Raw genomic sequence first — 26,014 nt, 5'->3', positions numbered from 1 at the left:
AGACATGCATGGTAAGATGATTGGACACTTTAAATTGCCTCTAGGCATGCGTGTCAGTGTGTTTTGCAGTTGGTGCCTTCTTTGCAAAATTTGTGAAGAAGGCACGCTGCAGTGTCTTCAGTGACGAAGTACGAGCATACTCTAACACGCTAAATGCTTTTTCTTTTGAAGTGAACAGAATTTCTTAACCTAAAAATATAGAAATGCCGAACGTTACACAGAAAAACCTGAAATGTTTCTACACAAACTGAAAATTGGGGTCAAACATTTTGGAACACCCTGTAGACCGGGGGTCTCAAACCGATTCCACAAAGGGCCACAGTGGGTCCTGGTCTTTGTTTCAACCGATCCAGTGTCGACAGTTTAACTCATCCACAGTGTGCAAGATGGATGGAAAAGCCAATTCCTTCATCAAAAAGTGGCTAGATGCCTTTCTGAAAAGGCCTTTTTGGAAGGAATGCAATGCAACTGCCACTGTAGTCTATTAGTCTGGGCTACAGGCAAGAGAAGTCTAGGCTGGTTCTCGAGCTAAGACAGTCCACCGACCTGTCAGTAAGGAACCCCAACATCAAGGTTCCCTCAGACCGGAGGTGAAACGCCCAGTCCGAGGTTGACCAAGCCATCAATGGACTACAACATCAGGAGATCATGGGCAGAGTCCAGGCATGAAGAGCAGGGCTAGGATGGGGAGAATTACCACAATTCTTGTCCAGACCTAACTGTAAGGAAAGACAGAAGAAAATGGTGGCGGAGGTGATAAGGATGGGGAAAGAGTGCTACAAGATGAAAGCCGTGTCGTAGGGAAGCTGGACACCCTGGGAGGGAGATGTCAACCGAAACATCAGTTGGTCCGACCTGTGGAAATTCCCGCAGTGAAGGATCAGCTTCTTCATTCGCACAACCTACAACACGCTTCCCTGTCTTTGCAACCAATGTTTCAGGAATGAGGTATGCTGCACACTTGACATGGTATGCCAGCATATGTTGTAAAGCTGCAAGACTGCCATTTCTCAGGGGTGCTATAGATGGCGCCCTGACCGAGTCCTGAGGAATCTAGCTGAAATGCTGGTGGGACGCCGACAAAGCAGTAAAAAATTCACCACCAGCAGAGATCCACGCCAACTTCGTCATGGTAAGGACAGGGAAAAGATACACCAGACCAAGAGACACTAAGGCCCTTTTCACATGGTCACGAGTGGGACATGAGCGTTGACATTAACAGGCAGCTCCGATTCCCGATGGAGATCATCACCACATCACTGCACCTAGACATTGTGGCATAGTCCTCCAAAGCAAGAGCAGCGTGCCTCATAGTACTAACAGTACCATCAGAGGAAGGGATTGACGCCACTCTTGAGCACAAGAAGACCAAATACTTGGAACTGGCAGCTGAGTGCCAGGAAATTGGCTGAAAGTGCATTACGTTCGGGCTGTCAACAACACGCCTCCTGAGAGATGCAGCGGTGACTGGAGGCAACCTGTAGAAGGCCATAAAAGCGCTGACAGAGGAGGCAGAGAAAGGCAGCTCTTGACTTTGGCTTAGGAGGAACGACAGGAGCTGGGGAAACAACATTTAACCCCAACAATGGCCGCAGGAGACAACAGATATAAGCTGCAGGAGACATCAGCTATCGGCTGCAGGGGTGAGAGGGAGACATCTCTGTCACTGCTCCGGCACCAGGAGATGTTCCAGGATAAAAGGAACAAAAAATCAATGAACGTTGGTTTCTGGTTGATGACCCTGCAGCTGACCCTTGGGCACCGGAGGAAGTGCGACAGGCAGCAATGCCCAGCGGGAAAAAGAACACCTACCTAAATATCAACCATTATTCAGCACACAAAGAGAATTAGATGATGAATCTAATTTGGCAGATTACATGAGCAAAGCATTATAGAAAAGGTGTGAATTTAAGTTACCAGAAGGTGAATGTTTCTCAACAGGAATCTGACAAAAAAGCTAAAAAATGTGAAAATCCACACTGAAACTTGCAAGCTTAAGCCACTCGTAAATACTTTAAATGCTGTAGTCACAATAAAAATAGTTCCTCTTGATATAAATTTTAAAAAAACTGGTTAATGGGAGTTTTACTCCAAGTCCTTGAAGGGGAGCCCTCTTTCATGGAAGTAAAGCTTCGCGTTCAGGATGGAACAGTTTGTGAAGGCTTTTGTGATACAGGCTTTCCGGTTGTTCATCCAGGCTATGGAAACAGCAGCTAGCAACACAAAGGACATTCAGAAAGCTAACAGCAGTGGGCAGCTATCTGCCATGCATCGTTTGTCCAAGGAAAAGAGGACCAAGTCACAAAAATCAGTTGGATGTTACTGGAGTGGGGGAAGGAGCACATTTTGCCAATAACTGTGGTTTTATTGACACTATAGGCCATAACTGCAAGAAAAAAAGGGCGCATATTTAAGAAGTGCAGAGGAAGGGCAAAAGAAATATAAAAAGGAGTGGAAAATTAAACCCAATGGGGACACACACCACCAGAACATGTTCAACTTCAAGGAGAGGTGAGCAGAGCCCATCTATGCAACACTGCAGGTGAATGACAGAGCTACCAATGGAGGTGGACACAGGAGCCCCAGCTTCAATAATCAGTTAAACCACCTACCACAAATTGTTGTGCTCAGGATGGGCACCAGAGACAAATATTAGACTGAAACAGTAAACTGATGAGTGCATCCTTCTTCTAGGAGCTATAGAGGTAAATGTGTCATATCAAGGCCACTGTGAGACTGCTGGTAATGGAAGGGGAGGGACCTACACAAAATCAGCCTGAACTAGAGAGAAATCAAGTATATTACTGTGATATGAGATATACTTACCAAGTATGCAGATGTGTTTAAAGATGCGCTAGGCAGCCTGCGAGGGACAACAGTGAAACTGTGTGGATCCCAAAGCACAGTCACGCTCAGTAGCGTTCACCGTGAAAGCCAGGTGGAGGCTGTCAGGAGTCGCTGGATTGCCTCTCCTGACATGACGTCACGATAATTATCAGCTGTGACTAATTAAGTGATTAGATTATTTTTGGTATTTAAGCATTGTGATTTTCTGTGGACACTGTTGGATCGTCTGGTGTAGTACTGGTTTAGTTCTGGTTTCGTTTCCTGTTAATCCTCGTAGTCATTGCTGTTTCCATTGACGCCACGCCGCATGTTCAGTTCGTTTGTAATGAGTGGTCAAGCTAAGTTGTTGAAGTTATGTTACCCCGTTTATTAAATCAACCTACAAGAGCTACAGATCTGCCTCACCTTTCCATTCCTTCGGCGACTCTGCATCTGGGTTCAACTTCCCCTCCGATCGCGTCGCACTACGCGGCGGCGATCGTAACAGCACGATCCAACCATTATGGACCCAGCGGAGCGCCACCCACGCTCGCGCCGACGCACTCGGCGACGCACACCATCCACCTCGAAGACACCGGACTGCTTGGAATGTATAAGAAACCCCTCAGAATCGTTTAGGAATTTTGTAATGGACACACCGTGGTGCGGGGCTCTCAGGCACATCATTTCTAGAGATGAGCCACAGCTGGTAGAAAAGTTAGAGCCGCAGCGTACTCATACGCCCCACCACTGCTATGCACGTCGCCCTGGGAAGCCTTTACCGTTTCATCATGATGCCCAGGTGCGTACAACCACCAGAGAGCGCCCAAGTTATCTTATGCCTATGCCCAGAGGAATTGATTCACCATGGAGGGAGCCTGAAGATTCTGGTGAGGAGGACATCATTGAGGAAATTGATTTTTTCGCTGGCGTTTCGGAATCCGATGATGAATTCTTTGACCAATTCGGACCCCGAGACCTTCCACTGGAGGAGGATTATTCCGATTGTTCCCCCGATAATTCCTATTACAAATACCCCGACCAGCAATTACAGAGTGGGCTAACCACCAATTATGGGGCACGACGTGATGGCGGGGGTGCTGTGCAATCCTCCCAGAGGAGGCGCCGAGCGCCACGCCGTAGAGCGAAGCGAAAGCAATGCCTGGACACACTAACCACTGTCCAAGTTACGCGCCCGCCCACGTCCTTCCAAGCTCCTTTTCCGACCACGTCCCTGCAAGCTCCTTTTCCGACCACGTCCCTCCAAGCTCCTTTTCCGACCACGTCCCTCCAAGCTCCTTTTCCGACCACCACCACGCTTTTCCAAGTGCCCGAAGTTACTCGGCCGACCCCGCTGTACCAGCAGCTCCTAAGGACTATGCAGCCCTCCCCGTTCCAAGTGCCCGAAGTCACTCGGCCGACCACGCCTGTCCAAGTGGCCGAAGTTACTCGGCCCAGCGCGCCGTTTCAAGTGCCCCAAGCTCCTGTGCCAAGGCCACGCAAATTACTCCCGTTGCCTTTGGGGTCGCTGGTCGCACCCGTACCGAAGCCACGGATCAGGTTTCTGGTGACGGACGGCCATTCTAGCACCGCTCTCTCTAGCACCGCTCTCCCAAGCACCGCTCTCCCAAGCACCGCTCTCCCAAGCGCCTGCCCGTCCAGCGCCTGCCCGCCCAGAAGTGGCGACGATGCTCCGGCGCTCGATGAAGACGGGGCCGGCGACGTCGAGAGTGGTATTTCGCCGGAGTCCCTGGAAGATGGGACTGGCGACATCGAGAGAGGCAATTCGCCGGAGTCCCTGGAGGAAGGGGCTGGCGACGTCGAGAGTGCCAATTCGCCGGTGCCCCTGGAGGAAGAAGCCGGTGACGTCGAGAGAGGCAATTCGCCGGAGTCCCTGGAGGAAGGGGCTGGCGATGTCGAGAGTGCCAATTCGCCGGTGCCCCTGGAGGAAGAAGCCGGTGACGTCGAGAGTGGCAATTCGCCGGAGTCCCTGGATGAAGGGGCTGGCGACGTCGAGAGTGCCAATTTGCCGTTGCCCCTGGAGGATGGGGCCGGTGACGTCAAGAGTGGTAATTCGCCGGAGTCCCTGGAAGAAGGGACTGGCGACGTCGAGAGAGGCAATTCGCCGGAGTCCCTGGAGGAAGGGGCTGGCGACGTCGAGAGTGCCAATTCGCCGGTGCCCCTGGAGGAAGAAGCCGGTGACGTCGAGAGAGGCAATTCGCCGGAGTCCCTGGAGGAAGGGGCTGGCGACGTCGAGAGTGCCAATTCGCCGGTGCTCCTGGAGGAAGAAGCCGGTGACGTCGAGAGTGGCAATTCGCCGGAGTCCCTGGATGAAGGGGCTGGCGACGTCGAGAGTGCCGATTGGCCGTTGCCCCTGGAGGAAGGGGCTGGCGACGTCAAGAGTGGTAATTCGCCGGAGTCCCTGGAAGAAGGGACTGGCGACGTCAAGAGTGGTAATTCGCCGGAGTCCCTGGATGAAGGGGCTGGCGACGTCAAGAGTGGTAATTCGCCGGAGTCCCTGGATGAAGAAGCCGGCGACGTCCAGAGAAGCAATGATCCGGGTTCCTGGGAGAAGAGGGCTGTCCACCCCCCGAGCAAACAGGGTAAGGTGCCCGACCGTACTAAACTTCTAATATTTCCTGAAGGCAGGCAGTTTGGCAAAGACTTAAGGGACCGGCTGGGATGCCTGCCGGACCGACCACTGCCTCGTCTCGTTTCTGGCCGGCGCGGACGCCCGCCGGATCGACCTCAGCCTCGTCTCGTATCCGGCCTGCGCGGACGCCCGCCGGATCGACCACAGCCTCGTCACGTTCTTGGCCGGCGCGGACGCCCGCCGGACCGACCACAGCCTCGTCTCGTTTCTGGCCGGCGCGGACGCCCGCCGGATCGACCTCAGCCTCGTCTCGTTTCTGGCCGACGCGGACGCCCGCCGGACCGACCACTGCCTCGTCTCGTTTCTGGCCGGCGCGGACGCCCGCCGGATCGACCACAGCCTCGTCTCGTTTCTGGCCGGCGCGGACGCCCGCCGGATCGACCTCGGCCTCGTCTCGTTTCTGGCCGACGCGGACGCCCGCCGGACCGACCACTGCCTCGTCTCGTTTCTGGCCGGCGCGGACGCCCGCCGGGCCGACCACAGCCTCGTCTCGTTTCTGGCCAGCGCGGACGCCCGCCGGACCGACCACTGCCTCGTCTCGTTTCTGGCCGGCGCGGACGCCCGCCGGATCGACCACAGCCTCGTCTCGTTTCTGGCCGGCGCGGACGCCCGCCGGATCGACCTCGGCCTCGTCTCGTTTCTGGCCGACGCGGACGCCCGCCGGACCGACCACTGCCTCGTCTCGTTTCTGGCCGGCGCGGACGCCCGCCGGGCCGACCACAGCCTCGTCTCGTTTCTGGCCGGCGCGGACGCCCGCCGGATCGACCACAGCCTCGTCTCGTTTCTGGCCGGCGCGGACGCCCACCGGATCGACCACAGCCTCGTCTTGTTTCTGGCCGACACGGACGCCCGCCAGACTTGCCTCTGCCCCGTCTTGTTTCTGACCGGCACGGACGCCCGCCAGACCTGCCACTGACTTGTCTCGTTTCTGGCTGGCGCGGACGCCCGCCGGAGCGACCTCTCCGTCTGTTCTTGGGTTGGTGTGGAAGACCACCGGAAGATTCTAGATCTCCCACCCACCCTCCCTGCTTGTTCCCGTTTCTCATGTTGTAATTGACCTTGGGACGTCTAGAATCCGTCCCTTAGAGGGGGTGTACGGTCAGGAGTCGCTGGATTGCCTCTCCTGACATGACGTCACGATAATTATCAGCTGTGACTAATTAAGTGATTAGATTATTTTTGGTATTTAAGCATTGTGATTTTCTGTGGACACTGTTGGATCGTCTGGTGTAGTACTGGTTTAGTTCTGGTTTCGTTTCCTGTTAATCCTCGTAGTCATTGCTGTTTCCATTGACGCCACGCCGCATGTTCAGTTCGTTTGTAATGAGTGGTCAAGCTAAGTTGTTGAAGTTATGTTACCCCGTTTATTAAATCAACCTACAAGAGCTACAGATCTGCCTCACCTTTCCATTCCTTCGGCGACTCTGCATCTGGGTTCAACTTCCCCTCCGATCGCGTCGCACTACGCGGCGGCGATCGTAACAGAGGCAGAGTTGGAGAGACTGCAGCATCTAGGCGCCATTGAGCCTATCAAGTTCTATGACTGGGCAGGCCTTCATTGTGACAGTGCTGAAAGGTGAAGGTGAGGTGCGCATATGTGGTGACTATAAATCGAGCCTCTCAGCTGGACACATCCACTGCCCCGAGTGGAGGACCTGTTTGCTATGCTAGAAGGTGGTCAAACATTTACAAAGCTAGATATGAGTCATCCTTATTAACAACTGCTTCTGGATGAAGAGTCTAAGAAATATGTGACAATCAACACACATAAGGGACTGTTTAAATACAACCGCCTAATTTTTGGCATTGCTTCCAGTCCAGCTATTTTCGACCTTAAAATGGACAATCTTCTGCAAAACATTCCACATGTAGCTCTCTACTTAGATGACATCTTGGTGACAGGCAAAAGTGAAGAGGAGCATCTGCAGAACCTCGATCAGGTGTTGAACAGAATGGCAGAAGCTGGGCTTTGCCTGAAACGCAGCAAATGTGTTTTTAAAGCGAAACAGTGTCACCTACCTGGGCCATTGGATTTCAGCTCTGGGCCTGTCTCTACTGGAAGAGAAAGTGAGAGCGACAAATATAATGGCGTGGGAGCTGTCCTATCACACCGCATGGAGAATGGAACAGAAAAGCCTATTGGATATGTGTCACGGCTCAAGAAGGAAGGCCTAGCTGCAGTTTTGGCTGTAAAACGTTTTCATCAGTACCTGCAGGGCCATGCTTTTAGTATTTTTACAGACCACAATCCCCTATTAGGTCTATTTGGTGAGACAAAAAAGTATCTCAGCCATGTCGTCAGCACCTGTACAGCGGTGGGCATTAACATTGTCAGTCTAACAGTGTCGCATAGTCTACAAGTCAGGTAGTGAAAATTCAAATACTGATGCTTTCAGCCATCTGCCCCTTCCTGACACTCCAGGTCTGTGTAGTCTACCCCCAGAGGCTGTTTCTTTTGCACGGACTGTCATCTTTACCTCTGACAACCAAACAAATAAAATTGTGGACTTATAGAAATCCACATATGGGGAGAGCGACAGTGCCCATGATCTTATAAGCAGCCTCTCGCGTTTATGGTCTGCTCGTATATCAAAATTTGTCCCGTATCTCAAGATAAATGTGCCCAAAATTTTACTTGTATCTCAAATTTCTCATATGTCAGGCCACTCGTATATCGAGGTACCACTGTAATCTGCTTTGATTCATACAGTATCTCAGAAATACGACGTGTGATGATTTTTCTTAAGATTTTCCCTTGCTACCTGCTTCCCTGCCCCTGACCAGGGACGTTGATGAACTTTGCTTTCAAAGTGTCAAACGAGTAATGGATGGCCATACGAGCATTGCTTACCGCTATGGCCCAAGTCGGCTCCATATCGTCGTGGAAACTCATTATATAAACAACACAGGCGCGATCACTTGAAAATGTGAGTGACTGTTGGTCAAATACCAAAGAACACTGATCCAAGAATTGTCAACAATTCAGGGTTCTCCCTCATAACGGCTGGGGTGCAGTAAGGTCGGCTCCCAAAAATGCTTGTGTGCTCAGAGGAGCTCCAGTGGGCTGACTGGGTGCCGCAGGGGGGCTAGTCAGTCCTGCCACTTGGGTGGGGGCCGTCAGCCTGTCAACCTTAATAGATAAAGCACCGATCGCGTTTATTAATTCGCACAATGTGTTCATGTTGGCTGATTATGCAACCATGATCAGCAATCACATTATGATTGTTGTCCATAGTTGTGGGATTCATTTGGTCAAATTATTCTGTTATGAAACAGAAAGCTGATTAAAGATGGATCCACAACAACTTAGGAACGAAGGATATTTACAAAACCAAGACTTTATTAAACAAAGAGAGCACGGCAAAAATGCGAGTATCAAAAGGAGATAACAAAACAGCACAACCGAGTCGGTGTATAAACTAAGGATCAAGAAGTTGCAACAAAACTGTGACATGCTAAAGTGTTTAATTTATTAACGATCGCATGTTGGGGATGTATATCGATATTTGATTATTGATGCCTTGATTCCCATACCACTAGTTTGGATTGGAGGTATATCGTTATTCGATTATTGATTCCCTGATGTACATAGTTTGAACCACGGGAGATTTTCCTCGTATCAGTAGAGCTGCATTGAGAAAACAACAACTTATCACTTTTTGCAATTATTCCTCCCTGTGTTTCAAGAATAAATGCAGGGTGCAACATTTGGAGGCACCGCCGGGATAGCTGTTCAGATGTCCAGTGTCCATGACCAGCTCACTGAATTCTGAGCCAGCTGAATCCCCCAAAACGCTACAAACAAGGCAGATGGCAGTGAGGAGAGGTGTTGCTGTTTGAGAAGAACTGGAAGTTGGCGGTTGAACTCTTGTCATCTGAGGCCAATTCGAGATCATCAAAAGGACACTAAAGACGTGCCAGTTCAGAGATCACTCCTGTACAGTCAACAGAACCCCTACATCATCAACAAAATGGAAGAGTTGCTCGAAAAGGTGATAAGAACATTGCACAACCTGACGGAAAATAACCTACTGGAATATGTGATTTTCTCAACATATTAGGAAGTGTTGAACGGAAATCGCGTATATCATTAGTGACTAGCAATATGAAGTACCTAGAAAGAGAAGAATTAGAGAACTAGAGGATGAAGTCAAAAGAGATGCAAAGGAAAAACAGGGATCAAGATTGGGAGAGGCTCCAATAACTTTGCCCCAGCTACCAGATGCTGCAGATTTTTTTGTTGTTGTTGGTAGGCCACCCAGGCGTCTAGGGGTTACCCTCAGCCGTGCTAGAGCTGCCACTGGAATGCGAATTACTTCATCCAGTGGGTAGCCGGAGGTGTGGGGAAGTCGAATATCTCCGGCTGGATTAAAAACGTTGGGTGCCACGTTCCTGGTTGTCAGCTCTAGGTGGTATTTGTTGGATTCGAAGCCCGCGACGGGCGGCCTCTCAGGAGAGACTTCGTGAAAGTTCCAACTTTGTCTCCCAGATGCTGTGGACTCTCAAAGGGGTGTGTCTCCCTAGCCCCAGCCAAGCTCATAATGGCGCAAGGACTTCAAAATTGCTGGCCAAATAGGTGAACCAGGCCAGAGGGATAAGCTGACATTCTCCGGCCTTGTTCATCAAATTGAAATTGGACTGAACAGGGGTTACCATAGATAGATAAATCAATGCTGTTATCAGGGCTATCTCCCCCAGTTTGCAGCTACGTAACTACTTGGAAGAAAAACCTAAACTCACTCTTCCCACACTCAAATGCATCCTACGCGCTCATTTTCAGGAGAGATGTACCAACCTCTATAAGCAGTTAGCTTCAGAAGTGCAGCACATCAAAGAGATTCCTTAAAGTTTCTTAATGCGAGTCTTGGGCCTTAGGCAGAAGGTACTGTTTGCATCTCGAGAATCAGAATCCGGACTCCAGTATGACCCAAGTTTAGTCCAGCGTATGTGCTTGTACACAATACTCACTGGTTTCCAGTGTGACAGTGTTAGGGTAGATATGCAGCCTCTCTTGCTGGACTGTAAGACTTCAGATGAGCTTTTACTAGAGTGGTTAAATTTAGTCTGTGCTAATGAAACGGAAAGGAAAAATAAAAAGATGTTTAGTACCCTACAGGCAGCGACACATGTTAGCAAGGTACAGTCAGAAGACCTACGACTTACCAAATCGCCATGTAGAAAAAAAAAAAGTGTCCCCTGAAGTACTAGCGGAATTGACTGAACTTAAGACAGGTATTGGTTCTCTTAAAGATTTCAGTGCAGAAATAACTCCGATCAAAGTGACACTACAGCAGCTTATGTTTCAGCATCAGACCTACCTGCCACCCTCAGTTAGAAGGTCCCCAGCCACCTTCTGCACACCAAAATTACTACAGCCAGCCCCCAGCACCCCACTGGAACAATAGCCGCCATGCTTGTGTTCCAAGGAGATGTTTTGCTTGTCAGCAGGGAGGGTGAGATGTGCAGTGCACACACCGTTATCGGTGTGGAAGTGGAAAACATTTACAAGCTGGATTTAAAATCTGGGGTGACAGACCACTAAAAGGAGCCCCTTTCAAACGGCTAGTGGTTTCCCCTATGGGACGAGTGTCAACAATGAACAAGAAAATGTCACCTTTGATCCTGCCTTCCTTACAGATGTGTTGTTCAGTGTTAGATGCAAACAAGACAGCTGCTGTGTCAATCAACTTCATACCAAAAGAAGAGGTAAGGAAAACACAACAATCTGACCCTCCAATCGTCCTGTGTTGAACTATAAACGGTCAGGTTGTAAGCCAACAGCTGATGAGTTGAAGTCGCTCAGCCCAAAACCAAAATGTTTGCCCAGGCAGTGGGACAAACTGATAACAGACAGTGACGGGATTCTGTACAGAACCACCACAACCCGTAAATATTTAGTCCTACCAGAAGAAGGAAACATTGACAAAAATATGCAGAGAATTAAACAGCAGTCGGTATCTCATTTCCAAGAGTCAGACGAAGACATTGGAAACAAATATGACGGAGTTTGAGCACAGGCCAGCTGATCAGAGACTTGAAGTGAAGGGCCTTGCACTTCTGCAGACTGTGACCGAGGTAGAGAATATGCAGAGTCACTCTTCCAAGCTTATCCGCACAGTTCCTCAGTAGTCTGGAGCTGAAGACAACAGTAGCAGTATCAATGCGAAAGATAAAAAAAAAACATGCTCCACATGACGGTTGAAAAATTCCTACTAAATTCAAACATATCTAAGACTCTGCATGCAGTGTCAAATAACTGACCCCAAATGTTTTTGTCCAAAAAAAAAAAATCAATGTAGTACCAAGAATTTAAATACCTAGGAATCACTCTTGACTCTCAACATATATTTAAACAACAGATACAAAATACTGAATACAATTAAATTCAATTTGTTCAATTTGAAGTTCATTAGAAACAATCTAACGTCTCATTCAGCAAAAACTGTATTTTGACACAATGATTATATCACACATGACTTACTGCCTAACAAGTTGGTAATCGGCTTGCAAAACAACATTAAAACCAATTTTAAAACCAAAAGCATTTATAAGAGCGCTCTGAAAGTTTTGCTCCGAAAACCAAAAATGCACCACCACTGTCAGGTATTAAAAAAACACAAAAGCCTGAACTGGGCCAATACTGTTAAATGTGCAGATGCCACCTTAGTTTACAAAATATTCCATCATAAAGCTCTTCCCCTACTCCAAGATTTTGTACAAAAAAAATTCCAACACATCAACAACGACTGGCTCTCGAGGTGATTGTGTACTTCCTTTCAAAAAGAGTGCATTCAGCCAAAGCACCCTTTCTCTCTGTGTCTCATATACCTGGAACTCAATACCAATTACCATATGTGAACTCCCGTCTTTGAACCCCTTTGCCAATCATCTTAAAGCCTGGCTGTTAGACAAATAAAATTGCAAGGACAATGCTGTCTTAAACTGTGTTACTTGACTATGTGTGTGTTTATGTGTCATCATTTATCTTCTACAAGAGACGAAAGATGGAAAATAGCCCTCGGCTACAATCTTACATATTTACATATTTACATATTAAATTAACATGTATAGATCAATATGTTAATTAATATGTGCTGTACCTTATTATATAAATCAAACTCAAAGAGCCTCTTTCGTTTTGGCCGGGATCCGCATGCAGCTCGAGGGCCACGAATTCGCCACCCCTGGACTCTAGAAAGTCATGTGAATCTTCAACTCTCCAGTGCTCATTGACCATAGAGTTTGTGCTTTCTTCAAATATTCCCCGAGTTTTGTATCGAGGTATATTTTATATGATCATATTTAAGATATTGAAGGAACACTTAAGTGCACTTCGTTCCCCTGTCTATGCCTGCTTCCCTGCATTCGGGTCCATTTCTATGCATGCTTCACCCCACATGCATGCTAAACTTGAACAAAATGTAGTTTTCTAATTTGACCTTGAATTGTTTTTTGTCCTTATCATTACCCTATTGTCATCTTTCTAGTACCCCTTTAACATTTCCCTTAAAGATGTGTGTGACTAAGGAATTTATTATGACACAAGTAAAAATGTAAACTGTTTAAGCAAAAGTGACTATTGTTTGATTTCTAAACATTGGCTTACAAATATAAAAAAAATTGAATGCATATCCCAATGGACTGCAGTAGTTATTATTTTACATAAATTGTTTTATAGTGATGAACTGGTGTTCATCATCCAATGTTTGATTGTATTGTTTGTTTTTAAAACTTTATTTGAGAAGATATGAGACTCCAAAGGCTTTAATTTTGTTAAACAAATGGCCCAGAGGGCCCGTTTTGACAGAGAAAATTTAGCTAGTTTTAAAAGTAACTTCATCACTCAAATGCAGAGGTGTTTCTGTATTTCTTGGTAATACACAGTTGGTAACCTAAAAAGAGTTTCTGGAGGATAACTATTAAACCTATTTTTGGGTTCTATTGCATGCCAACGACATTATGCACTTTTACAATATATTGCTTAGATTTAATTATTTGCTTAAAAGAATACGTGCTGTGATCCTTCACCATTTTGCAACGTTAACATTCGCGGCTTCAGTACATGACGGTTTTTATATTAATTAGAATAAAAAGTTCAATGGCAAAGTTCACACTGGAACTCGCAAGGGGATAAAAATTGTCAGGGCTTCGCGGAATTCTATTTTTGTTTATGTAGTATTGTTCTAATAATACATATGATCCTACTTTGCGGTATTTTGATTATCGTGGCCATGTCTGGTCCACATTATCCACAATTATTTGAAGAATTAAAGTCTGTTACATTGAAATTCATTGAGAGTTTTGTATACCAATACATAATATACTCAATGAGTGTGTAATATGCAGCAGAAAATCTGTAAAATAAATACGTAGTAAATAGATAATGTTCTAAACCAGACTTTTTCTTTTGCACATTGCTATTTTTATGCTAAATTCAATCCACTTCTTGCAACATCAAGAAGTGTGCGGTATGTTGAACCCTCACCTTCCTCTCTGCAATTGACAGCAAGCGGTTGGAGATGGTATGGTTCTTGTTAGTGATATAAGGGGGGTGTCCCTCGGCCTCCACCAATGGAAATATAGGCTGCCTTAAACACCCATTTTTGCCCACATATATATTATTGCAAGAGCATTTGACTGGTGATAACGCTGTTTCTGAATTATTTAAGAGTGAACTTAAAATGAGGTAAGAATATCATTGTTTTAATGACATTAAAGATGAGGTTTACATTTTTTACTGAGTTAAATATACAGAATGGAAGGGAGACTGTGTTAAATCTTAATAATTTTGACTTACCTTGCTCCTATTCTGTGCTCAGTTCCCGCTTATTGCGGGATGATTGTGAGGCAAATGGTCGTTTGCCTCTGTGTGCCCTACGGCTGACTGGCAACCAGTCAAAGGAGTAGACAAATTCATTCATTTATTTTCTGAACCACAAGTGTTGCATGGGGTGCTGGAGCCCCGGCGGGGGACATCCTAATTCAATGACTAGCCAATCACAGGGCACAAGGAGACAGTCAATCATTCATTTTCACACTCATAGCTAAGGGCAATTTACATTGTTCAACCAGCCTACTCTGCCTGTTTTTGGTATGTGGGAGGAAACTGGAGTACCCGGGGAAAACCCACGTGAGCCTCGGGAGAACATGCACACTACACAGTGAGGACCGACATGGGATCGAACCCACGACTCCTAAACTGTGAGGCAGATGCATTCACCACTCATCACCTGGATGGATATAAAAACATTTTATTAACTATTAAATGTTATCACATCAACACACACCAACTCCATATGTGTTTGCTGCTACTAATGGTTGATGTTGGTTCATTCACTGGACTTCGATGCGGGCAGGTGCGGGCTACATTCCCAATGGTGGCGGTATGATTATGAGTGGGAATGGTCGCTTTTTCCCTCTGTGTGCCCTACAGCTGACTGGCAATCAGGCTCTAGTGTAATTTAGCTGGGATAAGCTCCAGCAACCATCGCAACCCTTACAAGGATGCATGGTACGGAATAGGAATGAAAAGTAACTGGTTTCCATAAAAGTGCAACAATTGAGTCATCGATGAATTTCAACACTACTTATTATCCTTGGCGGGTTTACGGGGTGCATATATCAGCTGACTTCTAAGCAAAAGTAATGTCTAACATGTATATTGTGATGTTCCTTGCACTAATGAAGATTGCCTCTTAAATCAGGTAGTACGTTTGACAGAGGTGATATTCAGGTTCCTCTTCCCACTGCTTGGTACTGGAAAGAGACCATTATTTTATGTTACATACATCACTCCAATATTTTTTTTACCAAATGCCAGGTTTCCGTAGAAGTAATGTGCACAACTGTCTTTAATGTCGTAGTTGGTAGAAAAAAGCAGTGTCAGCTCATCCATCTGATTAAGAGAACTTTGTTTGAGAGGGAAAAACGAGAGCAGCGGTCTGTGTGAGTTCCCGTGTAGCCTAGCAAGCGCCTATTGTTTGCAGACACGCCTCCTCCTACCCTTCTTGCTTCTCCTCTACCACAAATGATAAACCATGGGGCACCAGGGCTTCTGGCAGTGTGTGCCGGATGTTATAGGAGTGGACAAACTGAGCCATCACAGTCATGCTGCTGAGTACTCTTTGGCCCAGAAGTTAAACTTTATCTCTATACACATTCACATAAGGTTCACCCATAAACAGCAGTACAAACAGAAGAATGAAGTACCTTCTATTTTGTTCCGTTCCATTCTATTCTGGCAATGGAGCAGCGTCAGAATGCACAAACATATACCCCTTTAAGGGTTCCTTTAAAGATATCTGTGACTATGCTAGTGGGGCAAATAAACATTTTGTCAACCACCAATTGTGCAAGTTACCCTAATTGAAAAGATTAGAGAGGCCTGTAATTGTCAACATGGGTAAACCTCAACCATGAGAGACAGAATGTGGAGAGAAAAAAACTGAAAATGACATTGTGTGATTTTTATTTCTATTTTTGAATTTATTTGCAAATCACAGTGGAAAATAAGTATTTGGTCAATACCAAAAGTTCACCTCAATACTTTTGTATATACCCTTTTTTTGGCAATAATGTAACTCTTGCTTTTGGTCCATTCCTCCATGCCGGTCTCAACTAGAGCAATGATGTTTCGGGGCTGTTGTTGTGCAACACATACTTTCAACTCCCTCCACAAATTTTCTATGGGGTTGAGATCTGGAAACTGGCTAGGCCACTCCAGGACCTTGAAATGCTTCTTACGAAGCCACTCCTTGTCATTGCCGATGCAAGGAGATTTTCACTCAAAATCTCTCAATACATGACCCCATTCATTCATTCCTTTAAACAGATCAGTCGTCCTGGTCCCTTTGCACAAAAACAGCGCCAAAGCATGATGTTTCCACCCCCCTGCTTCACAGTGGGTAGCGTTCTTCGGGTGCAATTCAATATTCTTTCTCTTACTTCTATTTTGGTTTCATTGGACCATAACACATTCTCCCAGTCTTCCTCTGGATCATCCAAATACTCTCTAGAGCAGGGGTGGGCAAACCTTTCGGCCCGGGGACCACATTGAATTTGACAGATGGGCCGGGTCAGCACAAGATATGATACATATAAAAAACTGCATCCGTTAACAGTACTCATACTAACATACTCATCACTCATCATAAAAGTAAAAAGTATATGGTACAAAGTAAAGTAAAAAGGAATGTATTAAGAATTATAGAGGGGCTGTAAAACACGAAAAACAAATAAGAGTGACAGAGCTACTGCCACTGGCTTCCGCGTGACGGAGCCACCTTGGGGGGGAAAAAAAACAACTTATTTGGACAATGTCGGCGGGCTGGATTGAAAGGCCTTGCGGGCCGGATGTGGCCCGCGGGCCGTAGTTTGCCAATGTCTGCTCTAGCAAACTGCTGACGGGCCTGGATGTGCACTGGCATCAGCAGGGGGACACGTGTGGCAGTGCAGGATTTGAGTCCTTGGCGGCGCATTGTTACTGATAGTAGCCTCTGTAACTGTGGTCCCAGCTCTCTGTAGGTCATTCATTTTAAGTTGTTGTTTTTTCCACATTCTGTTTCTCATGGTTGGGGTTTACCCATGTTGAATATTACAGGCCTCTCTAATCTTTTCAAGTAGGAAAACTTGCACAATTGGTGGTTGACTAAATACTTATTTGCCACACTCTATTTGCATGAATTTATCCTGATACAAACAAAAGTCTAATTTTCTGAACTGCTTTATCCTCATTAGGGTCACGGGGTTACTGGAACCTATCCCAGCTTACTTCAGGCAAGAGGCGGGGGACACCTTGTATCGGTGACCAACTGATCGCAGGGCACAAGGAGACTACCATGCACTCTCACCCATACTCAGTGGCAATTTAGAGTGTCCAATCAGCCTACCATGCATAATTTTGGAACGTGGGAGGAAGCCAGAGTACCTGGAGAAACCCCACGCAAGCCTGGATAGAACATACACACTACAAAGTGAGGACCGACCTGGGATTAAACCCACGACTCCCAGAACTGTGAGGCCAACGTGCTAACTACTCGCTTCACCGGGCCACCCGCACAAACAAAAGCAAAAATTCAAACTGTTGAGTGAATAGGGACTAATGCTTTAATTTGTAAACAAATATTAAAGTTCAAATTTTTTGATTGCTAGTTCCAATGAACTGCACTAGTTTTTTTTTCTACAGATTTTTTTTATATTTATGAAATGGTGATAATTAACCGATTTTATTATATTTGTTTTTAAAACTTAATTTCAAAATATATTAGACACCAGACGCTTTCAAATGACGCAGAGAGCAAATTTTGACCGAGAAAATACTTTTCTCTTCAATTTAGCTAGTTTAAAAATGAACTTCATTGCACAAATGCAAAAGTGCGTCTCCATTTCTTTGTATTCCACATTTAGCCAACTAAAAAAATTTAGTTCTGGATGCCGACTATTTAAACTGTTTGGGTGGACTGTAGCATGCTAACAACATCATGCACAGTTACAAAATATTGATTATAGATGTAATTATTTAGTTAAAAGACAATGTTACATTGAAATACCCTGCAGCGTTTCAATACCAATATATAACATACTCAATGAGGGTGTAACGTACAGCACAAAATATGTAAAATAAATACATCAAAATATACAATAAGAAATAGAATTGCAATCAAAGTAAACCACACATTTTTGCACATTAGTGTTTTATGATAAGTTTAATGCACTTCTCGCTTCATCAAGATGTGTGGTCCACTTTCCTAAGCAATTAGGTGACAGCAAGGGGTTGGACGTGGTATGGTTCATGTTAGTGATGTAAGGGGGTGTAGCAGAGCAGCCCTCTCACTCTCCACCAATGGAAATATGGTGTGCCTTCAACACCCATTTTCTAAAGTCTTGCTATAAAATGGGACAATCAAATCGATTTGAATATATTATTGCAAGAGCATTTCACTGTTGGTAATGCTATTTTTTAATTACTCAAGAGAGAATTTAAAATGAGGTAAGAATATTATTGTTTTCATGCCATTGAAGATAGAGGTTAAAATGTTGCTGAGTTAATCAAAATAATGATTAAAATAATGATGTCTTAAACTGAATGCAAGGAAACTGTTTTAAATGTTAATATTTTCTATTTAACATAGACCTATTCTGATGATATTATTTAATTGATCCTGTGTGTGCGTGTGTGTGTGTGTGCGCGTGTGCGTGCATATGTTTGTGCTTCTCTGTATGCTCTTAGATGATTTTCAAACTCCTAACCACCTTTTACAACATACTTTTTTTTCTTTGTGAAAGATGATACAAATAACCATCAACACTAATAAAATCTGTAAAATAAAAAAACGAGTGGTTAGCACGCCGCCCTCACAATGGGAGGGACCTGGGTTCAAATCCAGGTTCCTTTCTGTGTGGAGTTCCCATATACTCGCCTGTGTGGGTCTTCTCTGAGTGCTTCGGTTTCCTCCCACATTCCAAAGACATGCATGGTAGGCTGATTGGACACTCTAAATTTCCCCTAGGTATGAGTGTGAGCGTGAATAGTTGTTTGTCTCCTTGTGACCTGTGATTGGTTGGACACCAATTCAGGGTGTTCCCCGCCACTGGCCCGAAGTAGGCTGGGATAGGCTCCAGCACCGCCTGCGACCCTAATGAGGATAAAGTGGTTCAGAAACGAGATGGTAGGCTGTGTAGATGTTGAAAGCCAAACGGGGATGATGATAACAGCTGTTTGTGTGTTACCTACTTGACGAGCAACTCTGTTCTGGCTATCCCTTGTGCCTCTCGAAATTGAGGAGTTACATTTGAATATATTCATCTTATTTGGTAGTGGCTTTTGTTCTTCACTGACTGCACTTCATGGAGACTGGTGGGATGTTTCTTGCTACATTTCTCACATACACTGAGGTTTGTAAATTTCTTAGAATAATGTGCAGGTCTGAGACAACAGGAACATAGCCCATCTAATGAATGGCATAAGCTTTTGCAAGACGTTTCTACACTTATGAAGAGTGTTTTTTTTTTCTTTTTTTTGTGATTTGTGGCTTTGCCTGCGTATTTGTTAACACTGTATTAGCACCAACTCTTCGTTCGTTATTTTTTTATGTCAGTAAAACAAATAACAAACACATGCAAAACTATCTTCTATGCTTGTTAAAATATGTAAATGAGTCAGAAGCAGGCAAACATTTGACAACTGACAAAACATGAACAGAACACAACTTAAAATTCAATTATGAATTGAAAAAAAACAACTTTTTTGGCACCTGAAACACTGTTAGTTCTCCAAATTTCTAAATAGTGGTTGGAGGCAAACAATAAGCTTCATGTAGCATGGAGAATCTCCCTCCTAGTCAATGGGTCGTTAGCGGCATGTTGGGAGAGTCAATGGGAGAGCAACTTTACCAATTTCAAAAGATGAAACAGAATACAACAAGTGTATTTAAGTTTTGGGTAATGTTTGATTTTTTTTGGAAATTTTGCGCTTCTTAACTTGAATATTTGTGCCCTACGACGGACTGGTGGCTAGTCTAGGGTGTAGTCTGCCTGTCGCCTGATGACAGCTATCTGGGTCAGGCTCCTGCAACACTGGCAACAGTTTTGAGAATGGGCGGTATGGAAGATGAATGAAAAAATGAACTTGATTTAGTTTCAGGTCATGCCACAAAATTTTCCCATTGTGGCTTTTTCATAACTTGAATATTTCATAAGTAGAGACATTTGTAGGTACAGATACCACTGGGCAGTACAATAAGTCAGATAATTTGAATATCCTGAAAATTTTTGTCAAAATTATTGCCGTACAAATTGGGGTCAAGCATTTTGGACAAACTAAAACTCAGAAAAGCTTGTTTGACTACGAAACAATATTCAGTGTGGATAAGAGTCAATACGAAAAATGATTGACTGGTTTTGCGGTAAAAACCCAAAATGCAGTGTTATATAAATGAAAAGAAAAAAAAGAAGCAGCAGTAACAGTTAGACCTTGACAAAAAAAAAGTTCAATATTTTTATGTCTGATTCTTACTTACAGCTGCAGTCACCGAGCAGATTTTCTTGCAAAGCGTTTTCCTGCGGGTCAAAGAGCGCCGTCAGCCCGGCGGTTTAATTTTAGTCGTTTACACGGTCCGAACGCTCCCGAAAGCCCAACACAGTTAAATCGTCTGCCCCGCGGCCCACATGTTTCACTCCCATCTAATCAGCAGCCGCTGCACCAGAACGCTTCTCCCGCAGTTGACACATTATTTGGCAAGTCTAGAGCATAATAAAAAACACAGGTGACATTCCCTGTTAAACATTTAAATGATCATTTTGTATATATTCTTTTGTCTTTTTAAACACCATCTTCCCGCTAGCGGACGGGATCAAAAACCAGGCCAAGCTGCAATAAGCCATCACATTGCTGTAAATTGACAGTACATATAGGTTAGATTAACAAAGCACCACCAGCACTTGGAAATAACCATAATAATTGTTGTTATACAAGCCCCAGCATCACAAAAAAAAAACAATTTAATTGTAATCACAAAACGTCATACCTGGATTAACCAAATCAAATACCAGTGTCTCCATTAATTTTCTAGCTCAACATTCTCGTATCCAAAATCCACATTCCAAATCATTCTAAGCCGACATTCCTTGTTTTCAGAGACCCTCTAGTCTGGGTAATCATGTAATAAATATACCTCCATTTTTTTTTACAACTTATCTCTGATTTTTGTCGAACTTTACAGGATCTCTTCTCCCTCTATTTTTGTTAAACTTCCTTATTTCGCCATTAGTGTCTGTGGAACAAGCTGTTACACTTTTATCCATTCACATATTATTTATATATGTATATTACCTCTATGCATTAGTGCATATATTATCCTGCCTTTTATGCATTTTAAGCTGGCCAGCAAACCCATATTTATTTATCCATAAATATAGTTGTGTAATATTTTTAAAGCGCTTTGTCTTTCCAATTTTTTTCCAATCCTTACAAGTTAGACATATTTTTGGATCGTCATCCAAACCCGCCTTACAACACGTGTGTCCCATATTTTACTTTTTTGTAGTGAGTTCGTGTGCCTCACACAGTTAACTTTTTTATATTTATTATTATTATTACCCCTTCGACTGTATTTCCTAGGCTTATATTAATTTTACTGCAGAAACCACACAAACACCATACAACATTTACAATATATTTGTGCCTACCCTTGAGACACAGGACACTTTCCAGCCCCAATAATGTACCTGTAGTACAATATATTCGTGCCTACCCTTGAGACACAGGACACTTTCCAGCCCCAAAATTGTACCTGTAGTACAATATATTCGTGCCTACCCTTGAGACATAGGACACTTTCCAGCAAAGTGCCCCAAAACTGTACCTGCCATTGACTAGTATAAACACAGGGTTTTTGTCGCCGTCACCCAGGACGCGAGTCCAGCCCAGAATGGACCTCACATTCAATGTCCCTTTAACGCATTTGGAAACACCGTCCCAACATGCACACATTAATGTGAACTTACCCGAGATCCGTCAGATGTCTCCCTCCAGCAGGAAAAGTCTTCAACCGCCGAGAATCCAGGCGCCCCCGTCGAAAACTCCGGCCCACCAAGGGTTTTGAAGACGCCGTGCGCACGGTCACTTACCAGATGTCGAACAGCAGCGCCTGGGTTCTCGCTCCTGTATATTGACCTCCATGGCTCAGAAGGACCAAAAATGTTAGGTTCATTAATAATTACCTTCGTCCGTAATTATCAATAACTGCAGGCAGACATCTTATTCAATTATTGACATTTAATTAAATAGAATGGATCACAGATAAGTAACCTTAAGGGAGGCGATCTTCCAAAGTATCCCTCCCGAACAGTATTTTGCGTACAGCTTTAAGGTATTAAAACAAAAACAATCACGCCTTCATTTGAACTAACAATCATATAACAATTACATAAAGAAGCCCGAAGTGCGTCACGAGTGTTATGGACGTGGCAGAAACAATATCTTTGTTATAGGCTCCGTTGCTGGAAATGGCAGATATCGAGTCCTTGCCCGATCAACAACCCTCACAGTCCGATCCTGGGTATTTGGATGTAGTGTCAACAATCCTTGGAGAAGTCCATGTGAGAGTGGACTAAGCGGCAGTTTATGACCTCAAGCCGAACAATAGAAAGACTTTTAATGATTTAACAAAGAAATGAATTACTACACATATATGTATAATAGTAATACAGAATAAACCCAACATCTTCTTAAAATGTGAACTTGAAATAATAATAATAATAAAATGCAGTTGAATATTTCTGGTGGTCTGGCGGGCGTGTGGTTAGCGCGACGGCCTCACAGATCTGGGGTCGTGTGTTCAATCCCTGGTCGGTTGTCCTGTGTGGAATTTGCATGTTTTCCCCAGGCTTGTGTGGGTTTTCTCTGGGTACTCTGGTTTCCTCCCACATCCCAAATACAAGCAGGGTAGGCTTGTTGAACACTCTAAATTGCCCCTAATAAGGAGTTTGAGCGTATATGGTTGTCTATGTTCTTGTGCCCTGCGATTGTGTCCCCCGCCTGGTGCCCAGAGTTCGCTGGGATATCCTCCAATACTCCCATGAGACTTGTGAGAATAAACTATTCAGAAAATGAATGAATGAATGTATCTGTAATTTAGATTTGTTGGTTTGATCATTTATGTAAAATTGCCAATTGCCAATTAAAAACGTAATTGTAATGGCTTTTTAAAAATAAATGTGTACCATAATAAATGCATCTGTACATCACATTGTTCTAACAATCCTTTTCCATAATAGTTCCAGGGAGGATACCATGTCTTATGTGGTTCAGATGAATGAGATTGATGTACACAACAAAGCCACTATCAATTGCAAACACTTGAATGGGAGTGGAGACATTGAGAAGGGCACCCAACATGTCAGTCTCAATGGAAATTCTTATCCTTTCAAAGACGAGAGGCGGAGAGACACATGGCAAGTGAAATCTTCCTTGATGGCTAACAACACTCTTAATCCCATAAGGGCCATTGTGGATGGGATGCAAGTCTCCCCAAACCCAGATAAACCCATGATCGCACTTTCAATAGGTAAGAAGGTTCTCCTTGGTATTAGAATACAGAGATTAATATAAAACAAAAATATGCTACTGAAAATATTACTGGGCGATAAAACCATAACCTATATTTAGTCAAAAAATGTTTACCGACATTACGAAAAAAAAAATTAGACAAAAGTAGATAAAGGCTGTGATTAAACCACAGAAACACCAAACCATTCGGCCGCTCAGACCACAACCTGGTCCGTCTGATCCCCAGCTACATCCCTATGGTGAGGGAAAAAAAAACAACCACGAGGATCATACAGACATGGTCAAGAGTTTTGTTGTCTCTCGTATTGCATTTGACATATTGAATAAACTTGGGTAGAACAGTCTTTAAACATGCTTTGTTGAAGTCACCAGCGACAATAAAGACTCCATCAGGGTGGTCGAGCTGTTGTTTGTTTACTGCCATTAGCAGGAGGTCGAGTGCGGTGCTAACGTTCACATTTGGAGGTATATAGATTGCCGTTACTATGATGACCGTTAGCTCTCTCGGTAGATGGTATGGCCTGCATCATATTGCCAATAGCGCCAAATCCGTAGAACAGTGAATGTCACGACACCATTTGTTGTGTATGAACATGCAAAGTCATCTGCCTTTGCTTTTTCCTGTTAGTTCTTTGGAACGATCGTTCCGAAAAAACGTTCTAGCAATAGTGCACCGTCGGGGATATGCTGGTGTAGCCACGTTTCCGTTATGAAAATAATGTTTGCAGTACCTATCAAAGCTGTTGGTACAATTCGTAGTTCAACCTCATCGATTTTGTGGGTAATGGATCGGGTGTTTGTCAAAAAGATACTCGGAAGCGGTGCTCGGAGTGGTTGTTGTCATAGCTTAGCAGCAAGGCCCGCCCGGCATCCGCGCTTTTGCTTCCTTTCTCTTCGCTGTTTGCGACGTACTTTGGGTGGGCTGGCTATCCACAGAGATCCCGGAGGTCTGCGGATGTCCTCGGAAATATCGAAGGTCTGTTGGTAGTATGTCGTGAAATTGGGTATCTTGCCTCTCCTTCCGAAAGTGATAAAATCCTGGCGACTGTAGGATAACGAACGAACTGGAAAGCAATGAGCCGCTGCACCCATGCGCGCCGCCATCTTCTTTTAGAACCAAAAGACAGTTGGTGCGCTATGAAAAAAAAATCAGTGACGTTTGGTCTCCCTGTCTTTTGGTCGCCGGACGATTGGTCACCGGATGTTTGGTCGACCGTACGTTTGGTCGCCGGTCTTTTGGTCGCCGGTCTTTTGGTCACCAGTCAAATGGTGACAGTTTACTTTTGAAAACAGCTCTCAAAAATATATTCATGAGAGCAAGTTTGATATCTAAGTACTGTTGAAACCCACTCTCAAAATTATTTTCAAGAGAGTTTAATATCTAAGTAGTGTTGAAACCAGCTCTCAAAATTATATTCATAAGTCTAATATCTAAAAATCTAAAATCTAAATATCAATAAGAGCACTCATTTAAAACACATCTAAACGGTCACACGCCCGGCCGAGCCGGGGAACAACTGTTTTAGATTCAGTTGCGTGAAAACTTTCCACTCAGTTACAAGTTTCATAAACAATAGCCATTACATCCTTATTTCCCCCAATGGTAATATCTATCAATTGCATGCCAATTGAGTTTATATATTTGTTCAAATTCCTGCGGACGGGCGACACGACAATGACCAGGCGAAAACTTTCCACACTGCTACGATTTTAGCCATTAGATCCCTATATCCCCCAATGTTAAAATCTATCAATTGCATGCCGATTGATTTGATATATTTGTTCAAATTCCTGCGGACGAGCGACATGACGACGACAAATGCAAACTATGCAAACTGATAGATCTGAAAATACAACTTCAGGATCAGGTTAAGAAAGAGTGAGATCAATTTAAATCGGAAATATGTATATTACCAGACTGCAGGATGGTTGGAGAATGCTCAAACAGCTGTGAACCTCTCACAGACTGTTGTCCTCGCAATTCTCTCTGAATATTTCTAAGACAGTGATGTAGGACAGAGTTTTTGTAAACAAAACTTGGGCTAATATGGTTAGACATTTGCAGGTTTGAGTTGTATGCAAACACGATATTTTTATAGCTCACACAAACTGCCGCATTGCGTGATTCTTGTCAACATTCCACAATACAAGGAAAAAATGCAAACCATGTTAGCCAGCCTATGTTACATTTTGTCAGGCGAACAAACGATTGCAAGGCCAACTAGTTAACCCTAACCCACATTCCATTGTCTTAACAAACAATTGTAAAACCAGTTTGGCCACATGGCTCGACATGAACAAACAATTATTATCTCCCCCACACAAACCCAGATAAATTCAAGAACAAATTAGAGTACCTGCAAGCCATTGCATACAATTTGTAAGTTTTACTGATTTTTTAAATAAAAACTCCCATTTGTGAATTCCCTTTGTACGTAATTGGTAAGTTTGTATTTGTAATTTTGTGT

At 44.3% G+C, this 26,014-nt stretch overlaps 1 protein-coding gene across 2 annotated transcripts in view; it reads left to right on the top strand.

Annotated features, from left to right (window-relative positions):
- The first annotated feature begins 14,105 nt into the window (after positions 1-14,105).
- tat (tyrosine aminotransferase) overlaps positions 14,106-26,014 on the top strand; it is a 53,357-nt gene continuing 41,448 nt past the window's right edge. The window contains exons 1-2 of one of the 2 annotated variants that reach the window (XM_077711853.1): positions 14,106-14,165; positions 23,255-23,544. In XM_077711853.1, the coding sequence (XP_077567979.1) occupies positions 14,161-14,165; positions 23,255-23,544 (295 nt within the window). In that variant the 5' untranslated portion in view covers positions 14,106-14,160. Of the gene's footprint in view, positions 14,166-18,314; positions 18,468-23,254; positions 23,545-26,014 lie in introns of those variants that run through there. The other variant, XM_077711852.1, reaches the window with a different exon arrangement.

This window comes from Stigmatopora nigra, unplaced genomic scaffold (assembly GCF_051989575.1).
Source record: "Stigmatopora nigra isolate UIUO_SnigA unplaced genomic scaffold, RoL_Snig_1.1 HiC_scaffold_49, whole genome shotgun sequence".
Lineage (NCBI taxonomy): Eukaryota > Metazoa > Chordata > Actinopteri > Syngnathiformes > Syngnathidae > Stigmatopora > Stigmatopora nigra.
Note: the sequence above shows the minus strand (reverse complement) of the source record. Positions and strands in the feature narration are given on the sequence as shown.